The following is a 16,138-nucleotide window of genomic DNA, read 5'->3' as shown; positions in this document are numbered from 1 at the left end:
AATAGAGTGTAGCAGCATACCAATTTATACCAAGGTTGGGTTGGAGCCCAAGAGGTTGGAGCCTCAGAACTGAACAGGACTGAAGTCATTGGGGGTAGGTGCTCCTAAGTGCAGAACCACTACAAAACAAAGTTGGTGCTCTGGAGGTTGGAGCCTCACTGAAGTCCAAGTTGGAGCTTGGCAACTATTCACAATCAGATATATACTTATATTGTATTTATTTCATTGCACTGTCTTGAGTTTTAATAAAAGCATTAATTCCAGCTGTTGATTTATGTGTTCTGTGTATACATATACATATCTATATATGCTTTTGGCAATCACTAGAATAATTTAAAAAAAATAAGAAATACTGATTTACCCCACCCCCCCCCCCCCCGGAGTATTTCCAACACTTGAGTCCCTTCCATGTGAACCTTTCCCTGATGGTCCTTTAGGTCTTCAGAAATCCCGAATGCCCTGCTAGAGGGGAGTCGTGGGCTGCTTGTAGGATCTTCATTTTCAATCATGACCCTGGCACTAAATAGATCCGGTCTTTATAATACATAATATCATTGACAACTCTATACCGAATGTTTGTTGATTGTCCATCAAGGATTTCACAAGCTGACTGGTTCTTCGAGTATTCTACCAGAAGATGGGACTTCGAGTCTTCCTCAATGTCTATGAGGGAGAATGTAGTCGGTCTCCTTCATAAGGCATCTACTACTGCATTGTTTTTTCCCTTGACATATTCGATCTCAAAGTCATAGGCTTGGATCTTGCTAACCCATTTTTGTTTCCTTTCATTTAATCCTTTCTGCTCCAGGAAGTATCTGAGACTATTATGATCAGTTTTGACTTTGAATTTGTTACCCACTAGATATGGCCGGAACTTGGCCAGCGCATGCATAATTGCCAGCATTTCTTTGTCATAAATGGAATAAGAGTGCTCATAATCCTAAAGCTTCCTACTCTCAAAAGCAATCGGATGATGATTTTGTGTTAAAACAACCCCAATTCCTTCCCTAGAAGCATCGCACTCCAATACAAATGGTTGGAATAAATCTAGTAAGGCTAGAAATGGGCATGAACTCATCACTTCCTTCATGCGCTCAAATGTTTCCTGTGCTGTCTTTGTCCATACAAAGGCTCCCCTTTTAGTCAGGTCAGTAAGAGGTGCTGCTAGTTGTGAATACCCCTTAACAAATTTCCTATAATAGGTACAAATACCCAAGAAGCTTCTTAATTCTGTTACATTTTTGGGAGTGGGCCAATTAAGAATGGCTTCAATCTTCTCCTAGTGCACTTTGACTCCTTGGCCTCCGATGATGTGGCCCAGATATAATAATTTTGTCATGCCAAACTCACATTTGGAGATTTTGGCATAAAATTGTTGTGCCTCTAAAATTCCCAAAACCTGGTCCAGATGTTGTAGATGCTCCTCCCATGTTCCACTGTAAATCAAGATGTCGTCGAAGAAGACCAGCACAAATTTGCGTAGCTGCTTGTTAAACACATGGTTCATACATGATTGAAATGTCGCAGGGGCGTTGGTCAATCCAAAAGGCATCACTAGGAATTCATAGTGTCCATAGTGGCATCTAAAAGTTGTTTTTGGAATGTCTTAATCCCGAACTCTGATTTGGTGATAACCTGAGCGAAGGTAAATCTTTGAGAAGTACTTGGCCCCTTTCAGTTCATCCATCAACTCATCGATCCTGGGGATAGGGTAACGATTCTTTATGGTCTTCTTGTTTAGAGCCTGATAATCTATGCACATTCTTAAGGATCCATCTTTCTTCTTGACCAATACTACTGATGAAGCAAAAGGGCTCGAGCTTAGTTGTATGTGTCCTAATCCCAACAACTCCTGGATTGGTTTCTCTATCTCACCCTTATATACTTTGGGATGTCGGTAAGGGGTAGTGATGACAGCGTGAACCCCTTCCTCTAGTTCAATGATGTGCTCAAATCCCCTATCTAGTGGCTATGTCACATGGTTCGAGTTCGAATTCGAGTTCGACAACGATTAAGTTCAATTCGAATTCGAATTTTCCGATCAAGTTCGAATGAGGTTCGACATTAGGTTCGACTATACATATTTTTCAATATATATATATATATATATATATATATATATATAGATGACAAAATAATAAAAAATTCAAAATTGATCCATAAACACATGAATACAAATTCTTATTAGTAAACATACATGAATAATGTAATCATTCTAACATCTAGTTAAATGTAAACATACACAATAGTAGTTTGCAAAAAGAAATGACATAATTTTCAGTTGCTTGTTAAAATGTTTTTTACATCATGTAAATATGTTTAGCATTTTGACAGGCTGTATATATTGTTCAGCAATTTCACAGGCTATGATTTATTTTGTATATATGTCTGTTCTTCTTGTTTGCATGCTATTTAGATGGCATATAGACTCATATCTTATAACAATGTATTTCTAATTTGGTCTTTAGCCAGGGTAACTAGGCAGACTTACCATGAGCCATTTCTCTTAATTAGGTTATCATTATTTAAATATCCTATGCAAGGGGGACATGTAACTGAAAATATTTCATCCCAAGCCAAGCCCTATATGTCATTGGTGGGGTATACAAATCTCTAGATGTCATTGGTGGGTTATGCCAAGCCTTTTGATGGAACTTTGTCAGTTTTTGTTTCATAGAAATCCTTTTAATGGAAGTGAGGGAACCCCTGAGTGGCAAATTCTAAGCAAATATGTTTTGAGGGGATTGGAATCTTGTTGCCCACTGAACCCACCACCCCCCTTGACAATCATAATTGTTTTGGAAGTGAATAGGTGAATCCCCAATGATTACAATTTGGACATGAATTTGTTGTTTGATGATGAAATTGAGATTCTAAAAGCTGTAGCCAGTACCTTTGTAATAAGATTTGTTGAGCTGGCTCTACTTTTAACCATACTAATCTTGTTTCATAACCTTCAAAGAACGTGTCTAGCTTTTAATTTAATAATAATAGGCTGCTAATATAAATCTTGGAAACAAGTTTTGCCAAATTTGAGGTTAATTTTTCAGTCTGTCTTTAATCTTAATGTTGTTCTGCAACTACTAAAATTATTTTGTGCCATATAAATGTTAGCACATGGAGTTGTGATTTAACTTTTATATGTCATAGATTTCATTAGCTGTCTATTTTTAAATTTAGTAAAAGGATGCCTAGTGTTTTATTTTAGAATAATAGACCGAGTAACCATTTTTTTTGGTCAATTTCAAATTTAAGTGTGTCCAAAATCAAATAAAGAATGTTTTTTTAATCTCCTAACCGCATCTAAGATCACCTTAATGATCTTTTAATGGAACAATAACTTTGCATTGAGGTCCATATGGCTCATTTACTAACACAATAAACCCATTTTTTCTTATGATACCCTGATTCCATTCTCATCTGTCATGCCAGCACTTCAATTTCCTTTTGGAATCTTGAATAACTACCATAATAGTTTAGAGCATGCGATATTGGAATCTAGGAAAACTGTCACACCCAGGCTTGATATTTTTTGGTCACTCCTGAGACTAGCCTACTGTATTCTTAGTTACAGTTACCATATTCAGTCAGCGGTTTCACAAAATATATGCAACTATTAAAATAATTTTCTGTTGTACTTGCTGCCACAACTGGATTATTTGAGATACTTGACCAATGAAAACTATAAATAGATAACGGCCCCATCACATGCAGGCTTGGGATTCAATGATCACAACTACCTGTATATCATATTTTTGGTTATGACTATGATTTTCCCTTCTCTGTTTCATAAAATAGACGGAACCTTCAAAATATTTTCTTGCCATAACTCACTCAGAACTCACTCGACACTTGCAAGCTATGCTAAATCCTTAACGCAATGTTGTTTATGAAGGATTTTTTTGGCGGGAAGATTGTCGAAAACCAACTGCCAAACCTAATTCGAACCTCAACAAAAAAAAAATCAAATTCGATTAAATTCGGCTTAAGGTTCGCTTTCAGGTTCGAATGGGGTTCGAGTTCGAACAAGTTCGGCTTTCAAGTTCGACTTTCAAGTTCGGCGAACCTGAACGAATTTCAAAATTTTTTTGAGGTTCGCCGAATTTCGAACCTGAAGGTTTAAGTTCGCCGAACCCTGTGACATAGTCTGGCGGTCGTCCTAGGGGTATATCTCTGAAAACCTTCTGGTGTTTTTGCAACAATGTCATGATGTCAGGGGGATACTCCTTATGTTGTTCTGCTGATTTCTTCTCCATGATTCGACACTCCACCGCCCATATAATATCCCCATGTCGAAGATCTGCCTCCATCCTGTTGGATGTCACAATCTTGGGTGGATATGTATGCATTCCTCTCAACATTACCTTCTTACCATCTGGTCCTGTGAATGCAAATTCCAAGTCTTGATAGTTTATTGTGTGAGTCCCGATCGAATATAGCCATTGAACCCCTAATACTACATGAGAGTCTGGGCAATCCACCACAAAAAAGTTATCGGTAACTGTGTAGTTCCCCATTGATAGATTCATGTTAGGGACTATTTTAGTGCATGGCATGCGGTTATGCTCCTTCTTTCCAGGGATCAGAACTGTAAATCCTCCAAACTCTTATGTCGACAGTCCCCTTCTAGCTACAAATTCTGCATCAATGAAGTTGTGGGAGGCCCCTCCATCAATCAACACAGTCACTTTTTGTCCCTGTATAGTGCCCCTGACCCGAAGAGTGTGATACCTTGGGACCCCTGTAAGAGAAGCAATAATCCCTTCCTGGGTCTCGTCCTGTATTGCCCCCATGCCCTGTGATTCTCCTTGACTCGGCTCTGGCTTCTCATCTTCGTCTTCGCTTTCAGAAAATACTTCAATATAGTGGGCCTTCCCTTTTGTACATCGATGCCCTGGTGCCCAAGGTTCCTGACAAGAGAAACATAGCCTTCTCCTTCTGAGGTCTTTCCTGGTTTCATCATCCAACTGGTTCTTCCATGACGGCTCCCTATGTTGTTGCTTGACTTCTTTCCCGTTTTGAGGGATAGTTTGTTTGGGTAGGAACCTAGCATGTCCCTTGCTTTGCTAATTGCGTCCTGTTAGGTCACGGGTTGGTAGGCTTTGACCCAACCACGCAGAGGTTCTGACAACCCTTCTATAAATAACATAACAGTCCGAGCCATTGAGAGGTCGGTGACCATTACTGCCAGCCTCTGGAATTCTGTGATATATGATTCCAGGCTTCCTATCTGTCGGAGCTGGGTAAGCTCCCGAAAGTACAATTCAGGGTCCTTCCTGTCAAATCTTTCTATCAATCTCTGTGTGAATTCTGTATAAGAGATGATGCATGTATGCCCTAGAGTGACCATGTCGTTTTGCCACCATTCATGTGCTTCTCCATCAAGATGAAGTGTGGCATATTTAATGGCATCCTTCTCACGCATGGGATTGAGTTGGAAATATGTATCCAGCTTTTGCACCCACGATCGCGCCGAACATTTTGTTGATCCCTCAAAGTAAGGAAGAGTTACCTTTCCCACGACCTTTTGCAGATCCTTGTTTGACGGAGGGCCCCCATATGTGGTTGTCTTCCTATGTTGTTTACTCCTCATGTAGTAATATTCATTGACGGTTAAGGTGGCTTTAACATTGGGAGGCAACGTATCATATTCCTTCATCCAAGTTGTAACTGTTTCTGCAATTGGTGAAAGAGAGTCTTGCTCTCTGGAGAAATCATCCAAGAATGGCGGCATGGTTGGTCGGCTGAAAGGGCTGCTCCAAGCGTTGGCATGCTCTTGTGATGGACCGTTGCCCCGTATGTTGACCGGTTCATGTGACGGACCATCCCCTCCGGAATGAGAACCGCCTTCCCTATTATTGCTTTGCACATTAGTTTGCCCGATCTGTAGTTTAAGAAGTTCCATAATGGTATCTTGAGTGGCAGCAATCTTTTGTAATGCATCTGCAAGTTTAGAACTTTCCTGATCACCCATTGGCTTTTCTTCTTCTGACTCTCCTTGGTCTTCGTTTTTGCCTTGACTTCTAGCCTTTTTCCCCTTCCAATTGATAGTAATCCCTTTTTGTTTCACCCTTCTTGGCATCCCACAGCTGGTCAAGATAGTGGCTCTGATACCACTGTAATAAACTTTTAGCTAATATTTAGAGAATTGAATTTCTCAATCATTAAAAACTCCCATAAACAATGTACCCACACAATTTACCCAAACACTTGACCCAAAAAAAATCAATTTCATTATCGAAGAGAGTTCCAGCCATAACTTGGGCGTATTACAAATTAATGGAGAGCAGTTATAGATATAAGCGGCCTCTAACTAATTCAACTAATCAACCGAACAGAATATTGATTGGGCCGTTTTTACCACAGGTGACGTTGGGGGGGGGGGGAGGGCGCGATGCTTCTACTGTTGCGTTGTTGCCCATGAAATTAAATCGGTCGATCACCTCTTTCCAGCGTGTGCCACGCTGCCGTTCAGATCTTCGCTCTCCAGCGTGTGTAATGGAACACGCTCTTTCCCTGAGGCACGTTCTTGACACCCTGTGAACTCCTTCAGCTTGGCTCCAATGTTCGGAGATGGTTCCAGCAGGTTACAGAACCCACGTTCTCTAGCTGTAGACTCCAAAGGAGCCCCACGTTCTTCAGCTGCGGACAAAGGCAGCTCGTCTCCCTTCGTGCAGTAATGAGTCTGTCTCCCTTTATGTGCCACACGAACTACTAAGGCAGTCTTACTGGCCGTGGAGACTGTGTAAGGACGGATTAAATGATCAGAATGCTGATTTGCTCTCCCTTCCAATGTCTAGCATCTCACAGCTGGATCTACCTGTTGGTGTGCTTCCCATGGATCATAGATAATCCTGCAGAAGCAATTCAGGCTTATGCTCGTGATCCAACAGACAGATGATGCACAAAAACTTTCTTCAAATTAAAATAAGAAAAATAGAAAATTCGTCAAACCAACTAGGGTGATAGGAGAGACCACCGAAGATGGGTTGCCCACTAGGGTGAGAGATCGAATCCCACCGAAAAGAGGCTGAGGATCTCACCTGAAAATCCTCACTTGAAAACTTGCCTGAGCTCTCAAAATATCAGTGTAGAAGAGACCAAATTCCATGCCTTGCTCTCGATCCTCCTCCTCCTTTTATAGCTGGGATGCTTAGAAGAAACTGTGGGCAAATACCTGGGCCAAAAACAAAAACCATGGGCAATTGTCGCTCATTTATTTATTTATTTATTACTACTATTATTATTAATATTATTTGGGTCCAACCAGTCAATCGGTTGGGGATATTACATAGGGATATCTTGGAAGAAGTAGCAGAATAAAAGGTATTGGCATCGCTATGATGTTCAGTTATTTATAAAGTTGAGCTTGTTTGATTAAGTGCCGCAAAGTCAACTCGGGAGCATTGCAACCAATATTGAACAATCTTTAGTTGAGAAATATCAACTTCAGTGTTGAGGACTTATTTAACTCAATCAAAACCATTGAGTTTTAAATTGATCAAATCTTGTGTTTTCTGCAGCATTAAAGCATAGTAGACTGTCAAAACAAATTTCCGATTCGCTATCACCTAACTAAGGTTCTGGAGAGTTAATAATATGTCATCATAACAAATTCTATTTATGGAGTTACCTGTAATCTTAATTAGTGATTCAAGGCCCAATTGTCAAAATCAGCACCATATTACGAATCAACCAGCGCACTTGTTATAATGCTCAAGCAATTCATAATACAAACTTTGACTTGTGATTGGAGTAAAAAGAAATGGAATGATAAATTACATATTGTATTGCTGGCAGTGGGGTCTAATAACAAGCATGTGTTTGACCTGTCATATGCCAGTCCACATGGAATCATATTAGAGGTTGTCATTTTATAAGAATTTGAATGTCAATATATTACGAATCTGACATCGATTGCAGGAACCACAGTCATATAATACTTTCAATTTTTCAAAAAATAAAATAATAATTTATACTTTTTCATATTCATGGTCAGCCCTGTATAAATATGACACATTAAGCCTCTATGTTAAAATGTCTAAGGTAAAGCACTGATTGTAAGAAGGTAAGCCAAATTTTGCCTAAAATGTAAAAGTTTACAAACAATTTGTGTGTATTACTCTATTGATCTTCAGTTTACTAACATAAAGCATAAGACCAGAAAAAACGGTCCACTCTTGATGCAGAGAGACTTCAGAAGAAGTAACAGGGACCATATCTTACCAATAAATGTCAGATAACTTCTTGCTTCAGTTGAAATCAATCTTTCTCAAAGAATTGGAGATTGGAACCCTGATTTTTCAAGATAGAGATGCTGTATATACATAATTTACTTTGAAAGAAAATAACCAAGCAACTACGTGAAGTTTTAACGGCTACATAAAGTTTTAAATAAATGAATTTATGCAAAAAAGAGTTTCTATGACAGTAAATTTGATGCAGATACCTCATATCTGGTACAACTCTACTTCTCAGGTTTGCTCATGTGCAGACACGCACTATGCAACCTTGTAACAACTAGAAGGAACTCTCCAGGAGAGAAAATTGCCAAAACATATCTGCCTTCCCTACCCTAGAAATCAAAATAAATATCATTCCTAGAAGAAAAAAAATATCGTTTTCTATATTTTTTGTACTGGATAAATTCTGTTGCTCCAACAGAGGATGCCAAAGTGGGGTTTTTGAACTTCCAGCAGGATCAATGGGTAAACCATGTTCCCCACAACACAATACTCTGGACTTCCTGGTTTAAATTCTTGGAATTGGCTAAGTCTCATCTAAAATTAAAATTTTCTTTTAATCAAGGATTAACATATATATGTATATAAGGGTGGTATACGTATCAAATACCTAACTTGATATACTTATTATATTCCATGGAGTTTATTTTGATAATCAATCCATTACTCTAATTTAGACATTTTCCAGTGTTAGCCAGTATGTATATTAGTGCAATACATGTGGACCCATGAATATGTAGCTATCAAATGGATGCCTCGTATGTATGTTAATATTTGTATATTGCTGTAATTGTAGGTGGGCCATTACACCTTGGATCCTTTGGGGGGGGGAGGATTGTGCAACATTGTTCTGGACACTCTTCCCTCCCACTCTTTTTAACGCAATTCAGCCTTCAACCCATCACATTCAACTGTTTTCTCTTCTAAGGCATTCTATAGAGTTGCTATGGTAACTTCTTGATGCTTCGGCTGAAATTTAAGGTTTCTATTTCTGCCTTAGATTGGGCTACCTCTTCTTCCAGCATTAGTGAGATGTATGCTTGTTGACTTCTTGATTCTTTAGCTAAACCTTACGGTTTCTATCTCTGCCTTGGATTTGGCTACCTCATCTTAAGCCCTTCAAAGTTGAAACTCCTCGTGTATTTGATCCGAATTGGATCCATGAAGATTATTAAAGAGCCATGGTTGTATCAAAACAGGACAGACTTCAAATTATGAGCACAAAGCGATCAGGAAGACCTCTGGACAATGGCAGTTTGCAGCCAGTGAGGAACGACGAGGACCTCGGTCAAAGCGCACTAACCGAGGCCCATGGAGACCGCGCAGGAGGCAAAACTAGCACTTGGGAAGACCGGATCAGGAAACAGAGGGCAATTCTGATGCGCGATTAGCGCTAAGCGCGAATTCGCGCTTAGTGTTAATTGCGCATCACTAGGAAAAACCCCTCGAAAAGGAAAGGCCCCGAGCGCTCGGTTGCATGGGAAACCAGGAAACCGTGGGGAAAGCGCTAAGGGAAAGGCGGGACCCGCGCTCCAAAACCGGCGGTATATATTAGAGGCATCCTTGGGCGATAAGCGGATCTGGAGAAAAACGAGCAATTCCATTCAGCACCCGACGCGTGTCCGGCGAATGAGAGAGAAAACCGCTGCTCATCGCACGCTAACGGTCGAGCAAGTCAACCGTGCGAAATGAGCGAATGTCGTAGGATCTGGAGGCCCCAGATCTGATGGTGGAGATTGCGCCCAATGGAGAAACCGGATTTGATAGGGAAATTAAGCTGTGGCATAGAGAAGTTTGGCGTCCGATTTGACCGCTGAGTTGGCAGATGACTCATTCCACAGTGTAACCGAAAAACCGAACCGTTGAGGAAGAGCTAGCGCAGTTCGTGAGAGGACAAGTGGCCACTCCCTGTGAGACATTCGCGAAGACACAGGGGCAAGGAACTCCAACCAAACAGCAACAAGCGAACCGAAGGGGCGGAAGAGGAAGCGAGCAGTCATGAGACAGATAGGCTTTACGCCATGAACAGACAGAGAACAGAACACGGGGGAAAAGAGAACAAAGACAAAGAAAGCAAGAGCGAAGAAAAGACAGTAAAGCAAGAAGCAGAAAGACAAAGAACCGAGCTAACTTGCAGCATAAGGCAGCATCAAGCAGACAAAAAGCTTGAGAGGTTCAAGCGATCCCTAAGAGGATCTGTTGGGAATTGAGCACCACATTGGGCTCCTTCCATTAAAGACCAGAGAGGTCAAGATTTGGTAAGGACAGAGTCTGTGCACTCTAGTGGCTTGGGGAATCCAAGAACCACCCTACCAAACATTATTCTGTTTCAGGAGACTCAAATTGAGCTCCTCATTGTAAACCTTTGCTTTAAAGACACAATAAGAGAAGGCCACCATTGAAAGTTGGACCGGAGACGTAGCCCTGGAGGATAGGGTGAACTCCTTATTAATTGTTGTGTTCTTGCATTTGCTTACTGTATTTCTCTTACTGTTTTCCATTTTCCAGTGTCTGTGTATTTTGCAATCTGATCGATCCGTTGCCTAAAATAACATAGACACTCACCAGCACATGAGTCTGTAATACCTTCATTCAATAAATATTTAACTGAGGTCACACACGAGTGATTTCAGATCAATATTTGTATGTTCTTGAGTGAAAAACCATTTTTATTCTTCATGATGTCTGACTAGTCTTTCAAGAGGGTTGAGTTCCTTTTCTGATAGTTACTCGTCTTCCGTAGATTATTTTTCCTCTATCTTCGGAAAACAACCTGAGGTATCTTGCACATCCTTCGTTTCCCTATATATATATATTTGAAACCTCGATATTTATGACTTGCAGCAATGTTATATAGAAATGCAATTTCCACTTTCGCTCGATATATCTTTATTAGAAAAATGTAATTCCAATATACATTTAGGTTTTCATATCTGCCTATAGTATATACCATTAATGTTGAACAAACTCAATGTATCTGCCATACAACTACGTAATAGTCCAAAAGAAATTCACCGCCTTTGAAAAGATTGAGACAATCTTTTAAATTGGGGATGCCAGTTTATGCATGTATGCAACTTCCTTTGATTCAACAATCTCCTCCTTGGCCGGTACTAGCTCCGATAATTGCACTGCCCAGATGTATTTAAACCTCGAGGCACACAATACCTCATTTCTCCGAAAAATAATGAACCAGGATGGGGTTGCACCTCCAGGAGATAAATATCTCTCCGTGTTACACCAATCGGGAATTATGGTGGTCAGATAATAGATTAGCAAGAGACAATGACCCAAAAGATGTCCAGACTCCACATATGCCGAAGAGTAGAGCAGTCAGTAATTTATTGCATTTCTCACTGAGAAATATATCTGTTGGCCAATTTCCAAGCCATTTATATCAAAATTTAACTTCGCAAGAGTCTCGAAGCAATGTTCCATGAAAAGCTTGAACAACTCAAAACTGCTACTAATGGTGACCAATTGATCACTACAAAGAAAATATGTTCTTTCAATATTGTCTGCATATGGGCGATTGATCTGGTGACTCAGATCATATTGGGGAATACCAAATGAAGTTCCAAAACCAACATGGAATGTAACATTTCTGGAGGGTAACAGAACAAAATGAATTCAGTAACAGAAAACAGCTATGTGACTTTCTGTCAGCTGTCCAAGTCTTCATGCAAAATGGGCTCAATGGCTCATGTATCAAGGTATTTTAAAAAAATACGTGAGAAAGAGCATCATTAAAATTGCTACCTATTAGAAGTCTAGATCGCAGCATAAGAATAACTGCATCTTCGTCGGTTACTGTGACATACAGAAAGAGTGTCAAATAATTTCACAGCTTCTAGATATACGTCATCCGTGTGGCAGGATCTAGTTACATAGTTCTTGATTACAAGAAAATCCAAATTCTCTTCGAGAAGACTATCTCTGTTCTAAAAGGCGTTAACATCGGCCAAAGCCCACAAAAAGCTTTGAGCGAGTTTGAAGAGCATATGCAAGTCCGACTACCTGACATAAACGGGTTTCAATTCCGAATTATTTAAAATTGTTCAGTGTGGGTATCGATTCAAGAACATCGTTAACAATTTTATTCAACATGCTACTATGCCATAGCCGCACATGACTGGATCTTCGCTGAGCTACGTTTTTCGGAAAGGGCTACTCTATAAAATGAAAGGCCAAGCAATTTTTAGGGTACGCCCAGGCATGCAATTCACATCCCAGATAAACAGAATCTCGTAATATGGAATGGTTGGTCGGCACCCTGATTTTTTCAGAGAGCCCACTCGATAAGGATAGTGGTGAACATAAACAACTAAAAGATTGTTCGCCATTCGCCATCCAAGGCTCACCAACCACTGGTCAAGCCTAGTCGCCTTTAAAGCTAGCCCAAAAAGAGGTATGGACGCATACCAGGGTAAACGGTCTCCGCAAATAGATTTGACGGCAAAAGTCCCCGTCAAAAAGTTTCGACGTCTTAAAAGGTCAGATCATTGTTAAATTGTAGTCCTTTGTGAAAAAGGGTCGCGAATTTGATCGCACCATGACGTTACACCCCAAGCACCCAGCACCGTTAAAGGTGAACCACCACAAGGTTAATCAGGGACCCGCGGGCCGACAAGAAGTGACAATGGACACAGTAGAAAAGCGGGGGCCCCAACTGCAGCCTTTCACTGTATAAAATTACGTTAAGAACGGACCCCAACCGCAACGTTTCATTGTATAACATTACGTTAAGATCGGACCGTAAAAGACTTCCACCGACATTGTGTAATCATCATAATGTGGAAAGAGGGTCATCAAATTACGTTAAGATCGGGCCCCAACCGCAACCTTTCACTGTGTAACATTACGTCAAGATCGGGCCACAAAAGGCTTCCACCGACATTATGTAGTCATCATAATGTGGAAGAAGGGCCACAAATAGCATTTTAGAGTGGAATACGATGAAATGATTAAGACCGATGCATAGGATATCACACATTGTTCCGTTCTATCGGACATTGTCACAAGGGGCCGGTGGGTGCCCACCATCGTCAGAGTACTCAGATATTTTTAGTCTTCATTTCTAACATCTGTTTAAATGCTCAAACATTAAATCAGGAAAGTTTCATCGATTTACTTATAGGTTGAACCTCCCATAATCGGTACAGTTTTATTTAATAAAGTGGAGGGTTTAACTAAATTATAGTTTAGACCACTGCAGTTGATGCATATGATATAACACTATTACAAAGGGTTTCACTGACACTTTCGGAATGCCACATTTAACAGTAAACAAAGAAATCCAACAGGTAAACATGTGCCCTGTTTTTCTTCCTACGAGAAAGATCGGGAACGCATTTTCATAGTTATATGTAATAGTGTGGAAACATTTTCCTTTGACATTGTTCCCAGTATTTGAGGGGTAAACCAACCCTACATAACCAATTTTCTTTCCAATGACCGAACCTGGCCGTAAAAATACGTTAAACCCATGTTTAGGGAATCATGAAATTACGATGAAAACGCATCAAAATTATGGCGAGATAAATGACGATGCCTGGACTGAGAATTATTGCAATATATCTGTCTATTCGCATATTTAGCTTCTTGTAAGTTAAAATGTCTGAGATCCAGCCTTATCTTTTGTTCGTTTTTAATGACACCCTTGAAATCTTTGGGCTTTTTGGTGGGTTAAAGGTCGACACTACTCTTTCTTCCGTATCTCTGATCCGTGTCCGGAAATTTCTCTAAAACATTGAGATGAATTAGGAACATGATTCATGACCTCTGCTTTTCCCAGAAAAACACGATATTGTATAGCAATTTTCTAACTTATAATCATGTTTAGCAGGGTGGAGCGAACAAAACGTAAGCTCACATATTAGATAATTTATTTTAAATAAATAGAGAATCCCCATTCTTAACTAAACGAGGGTAATTCCGCTTATTTGAAAAATAAGAAATCAAATTAGTACAACGACAGAAAAAAGTAAACCATGAAATAGGGCCTGAGAACATAACCTTAACTCTGTGGTTGTCCAGGAGGTTGATGAGAGGGATAATCTTCAGATATCTATCAATTTCAGCGTGCGCTTGCCTGAACTGGTTTACAATAGTCCATCCCATGGCAAGCAAATACAGATAGCTTCTGTTCTGGCAACTGTCGACAAGATTATATGACCGTCTCAGCGCATCTTCCAGCTGTTCCAGAGGCTCTCTGGTTTCAGGATATTTCTTCAGCTCCGTAATCTTAAGTTGTTCCAGCAAGTTCCCTATGAGCTTTAGGTGCCGTGCAAATTGACGACAGTTCCTCTTATGCATCCGCGCATTACTGGCCGCTTTGACGATCAGAGCTATCAGGCTCACGGCATTCAGTCCCGTCAGCTGCGTGGCGTTTGCTAGATCCCCCACATTCTCCCAATGCAGTGCCATTCTCATGATGATGAGACCCTTTCAGGCTTCAGTTTCTTTCTACTTATCGTCTCTTGGATCTTAACCGAGCGTCAAGCGCCAAAAATCCTGCCTAATCCGACCTTTCCGTCAAATCTGGTCAAATTCTTCCAATGTCCCTCAAAACCCCAGTAACCAACGCTCCCGACTCCCGAGCATTTTCATATAGAAAGCGCAGCGTTAGAGTTTTGATCCAGTTCATCAAATGCAGCAAGTACCCAAAAATTTCAGTGGAGTCAAGTACTTCGAAGTAAAGAGGGTCATTTCGGTGTAGTCACAAGTACTTCAAAGTGAAGAGGGTTTATCCGAAGGTTCTTATGGGGTGAAAGAAAATGAGCATATGACTCTCCGCTGAGTGTGACTCCCACAAGCGTATGAGTCTGTTTCGGTAATCAAGACATTAGCTCGCTTCCACAAAACATGTTTTTCTCTAACTCTTATCCAACTGTGCACTCCCACTCAAGTGTACGACAGTGTTTCCGGTGGGCAAGACGTTGGCTGGCTTCCAACGTCTTGTTACTACTTGATATAAACTGATATAATTCGTATACTACTTGTTACCTCGAATCATATTGAATATTACCCACTTTGTGCAAACTATATTCGAAGTTTGGGAAACATTTAATACATGAATATTTAAAGGTCTTTTATATGATGTCAACATTATTGATTCATTCTAGTTGTGTGGAGCATTATTATTCATTATGATGTCAACATTATTGATTCATTCTAGTTGTGTGGAGCATTATTATTCATTTTTAGTATTATTGATTCATTTTAGTTTTTTTTAGTGTTATTTTTGTGACTTTTTGGAAATTTTTGGAAATTTTTTGATGGATTTTTATAGGCTAATTTCTCTAAAATTCTGCCAGAATTTATTGAAATCACAAGCTTGATGGGTAACATCTCCACAATAGAAATACCCTAGAGATTAGGATGAGTAACCTCTACACAACAGAAAGGTAGAAGTACCCTAGAGGTTTTTCAGGTGCTGAATCCATATATACAATCAAAAAATTAAGTTAAATAACACAAATCAAGATTTCACTTCAAATTTTCCACACGAAACTCAAAAAAAAAAACTCCAAAAAATATTGGACATCGATTTGATTTAGAGAAAGACAACTCCTAAACTCCTGATTGATTTAGAGAAAGACAACTCCTAAACTCCTAATTGACTTAGAGACAGTCGGATGAAGCTTTAATGCTTCAAAGTCATTCACGAGGGACCCTCCATTAGCATTTACTTCGTGCAAACCTATGCTTCATTTACTCCGTGCGAAACAAATTACCTATTGCGTCAGGTGATTGACGGTTCAATTATCTCAATTCTCCCCTCATGAATTTAGAAGGGTTTTTTTCCATATAGTTTTTTTTGTTATAAAATTACCATGATATAGAAAGGCAAATAAAATTATATACTAAAATATCATCCTATAGAAAATAGCGAA

At 39.8% G+C, this 16,138-nt stretch overlaps 1 protein-coding gene across 4 annotated transcripts in view; it reads right to left on the bottom strand.

Moving 5' to 3' along the window:
* Positions 1-16,138, bottom strand: part of MCA1 (PLAC8 family protein) — a 134,259-nt gene that overhangs the window by 106,732 nt on the left and 11,389 nt on the right. The window contains exon 1 of one of the 4 annotated variants that reach the window (XM_089437430.1): positions 14,259-15,014. The exons of 2 other annotated variants lie outside the window; for them this stretch is intronic. In XM_089437430.1, coding sequence (XP_089293556.1) covers positions 14,259-14,675 — 417 coding nt within the window. In that variant the 5' untranslated portion in view covers positions 14,676-15,014. Of the gene's footprint in view, positions 1-14,258; positions 15,015-16,138 lie in introns of those variants that run through there. One more of the 4 variants, XM_089437432.1, reaches the window with a different exon arrangement.

Source organism: Pinus tabuliformis, chromosome 5_2, assembly GCF_031772625.1.
Source record: "Pinus tabuliformis cultivar Carrire ecotype Pingquan chromosome 5_2, CPIR1, whole genome shotgun sequence".
Lineage (NCBI taxonomy): Eukaryota > Viridiplantae > Streptophyta > Pinopsida > Pinales > Pinaceae > Pinus > Pinus tabuliformis.
This window is presented reverse-complemented; position numbering and strand designations above follow the sequence as displayed.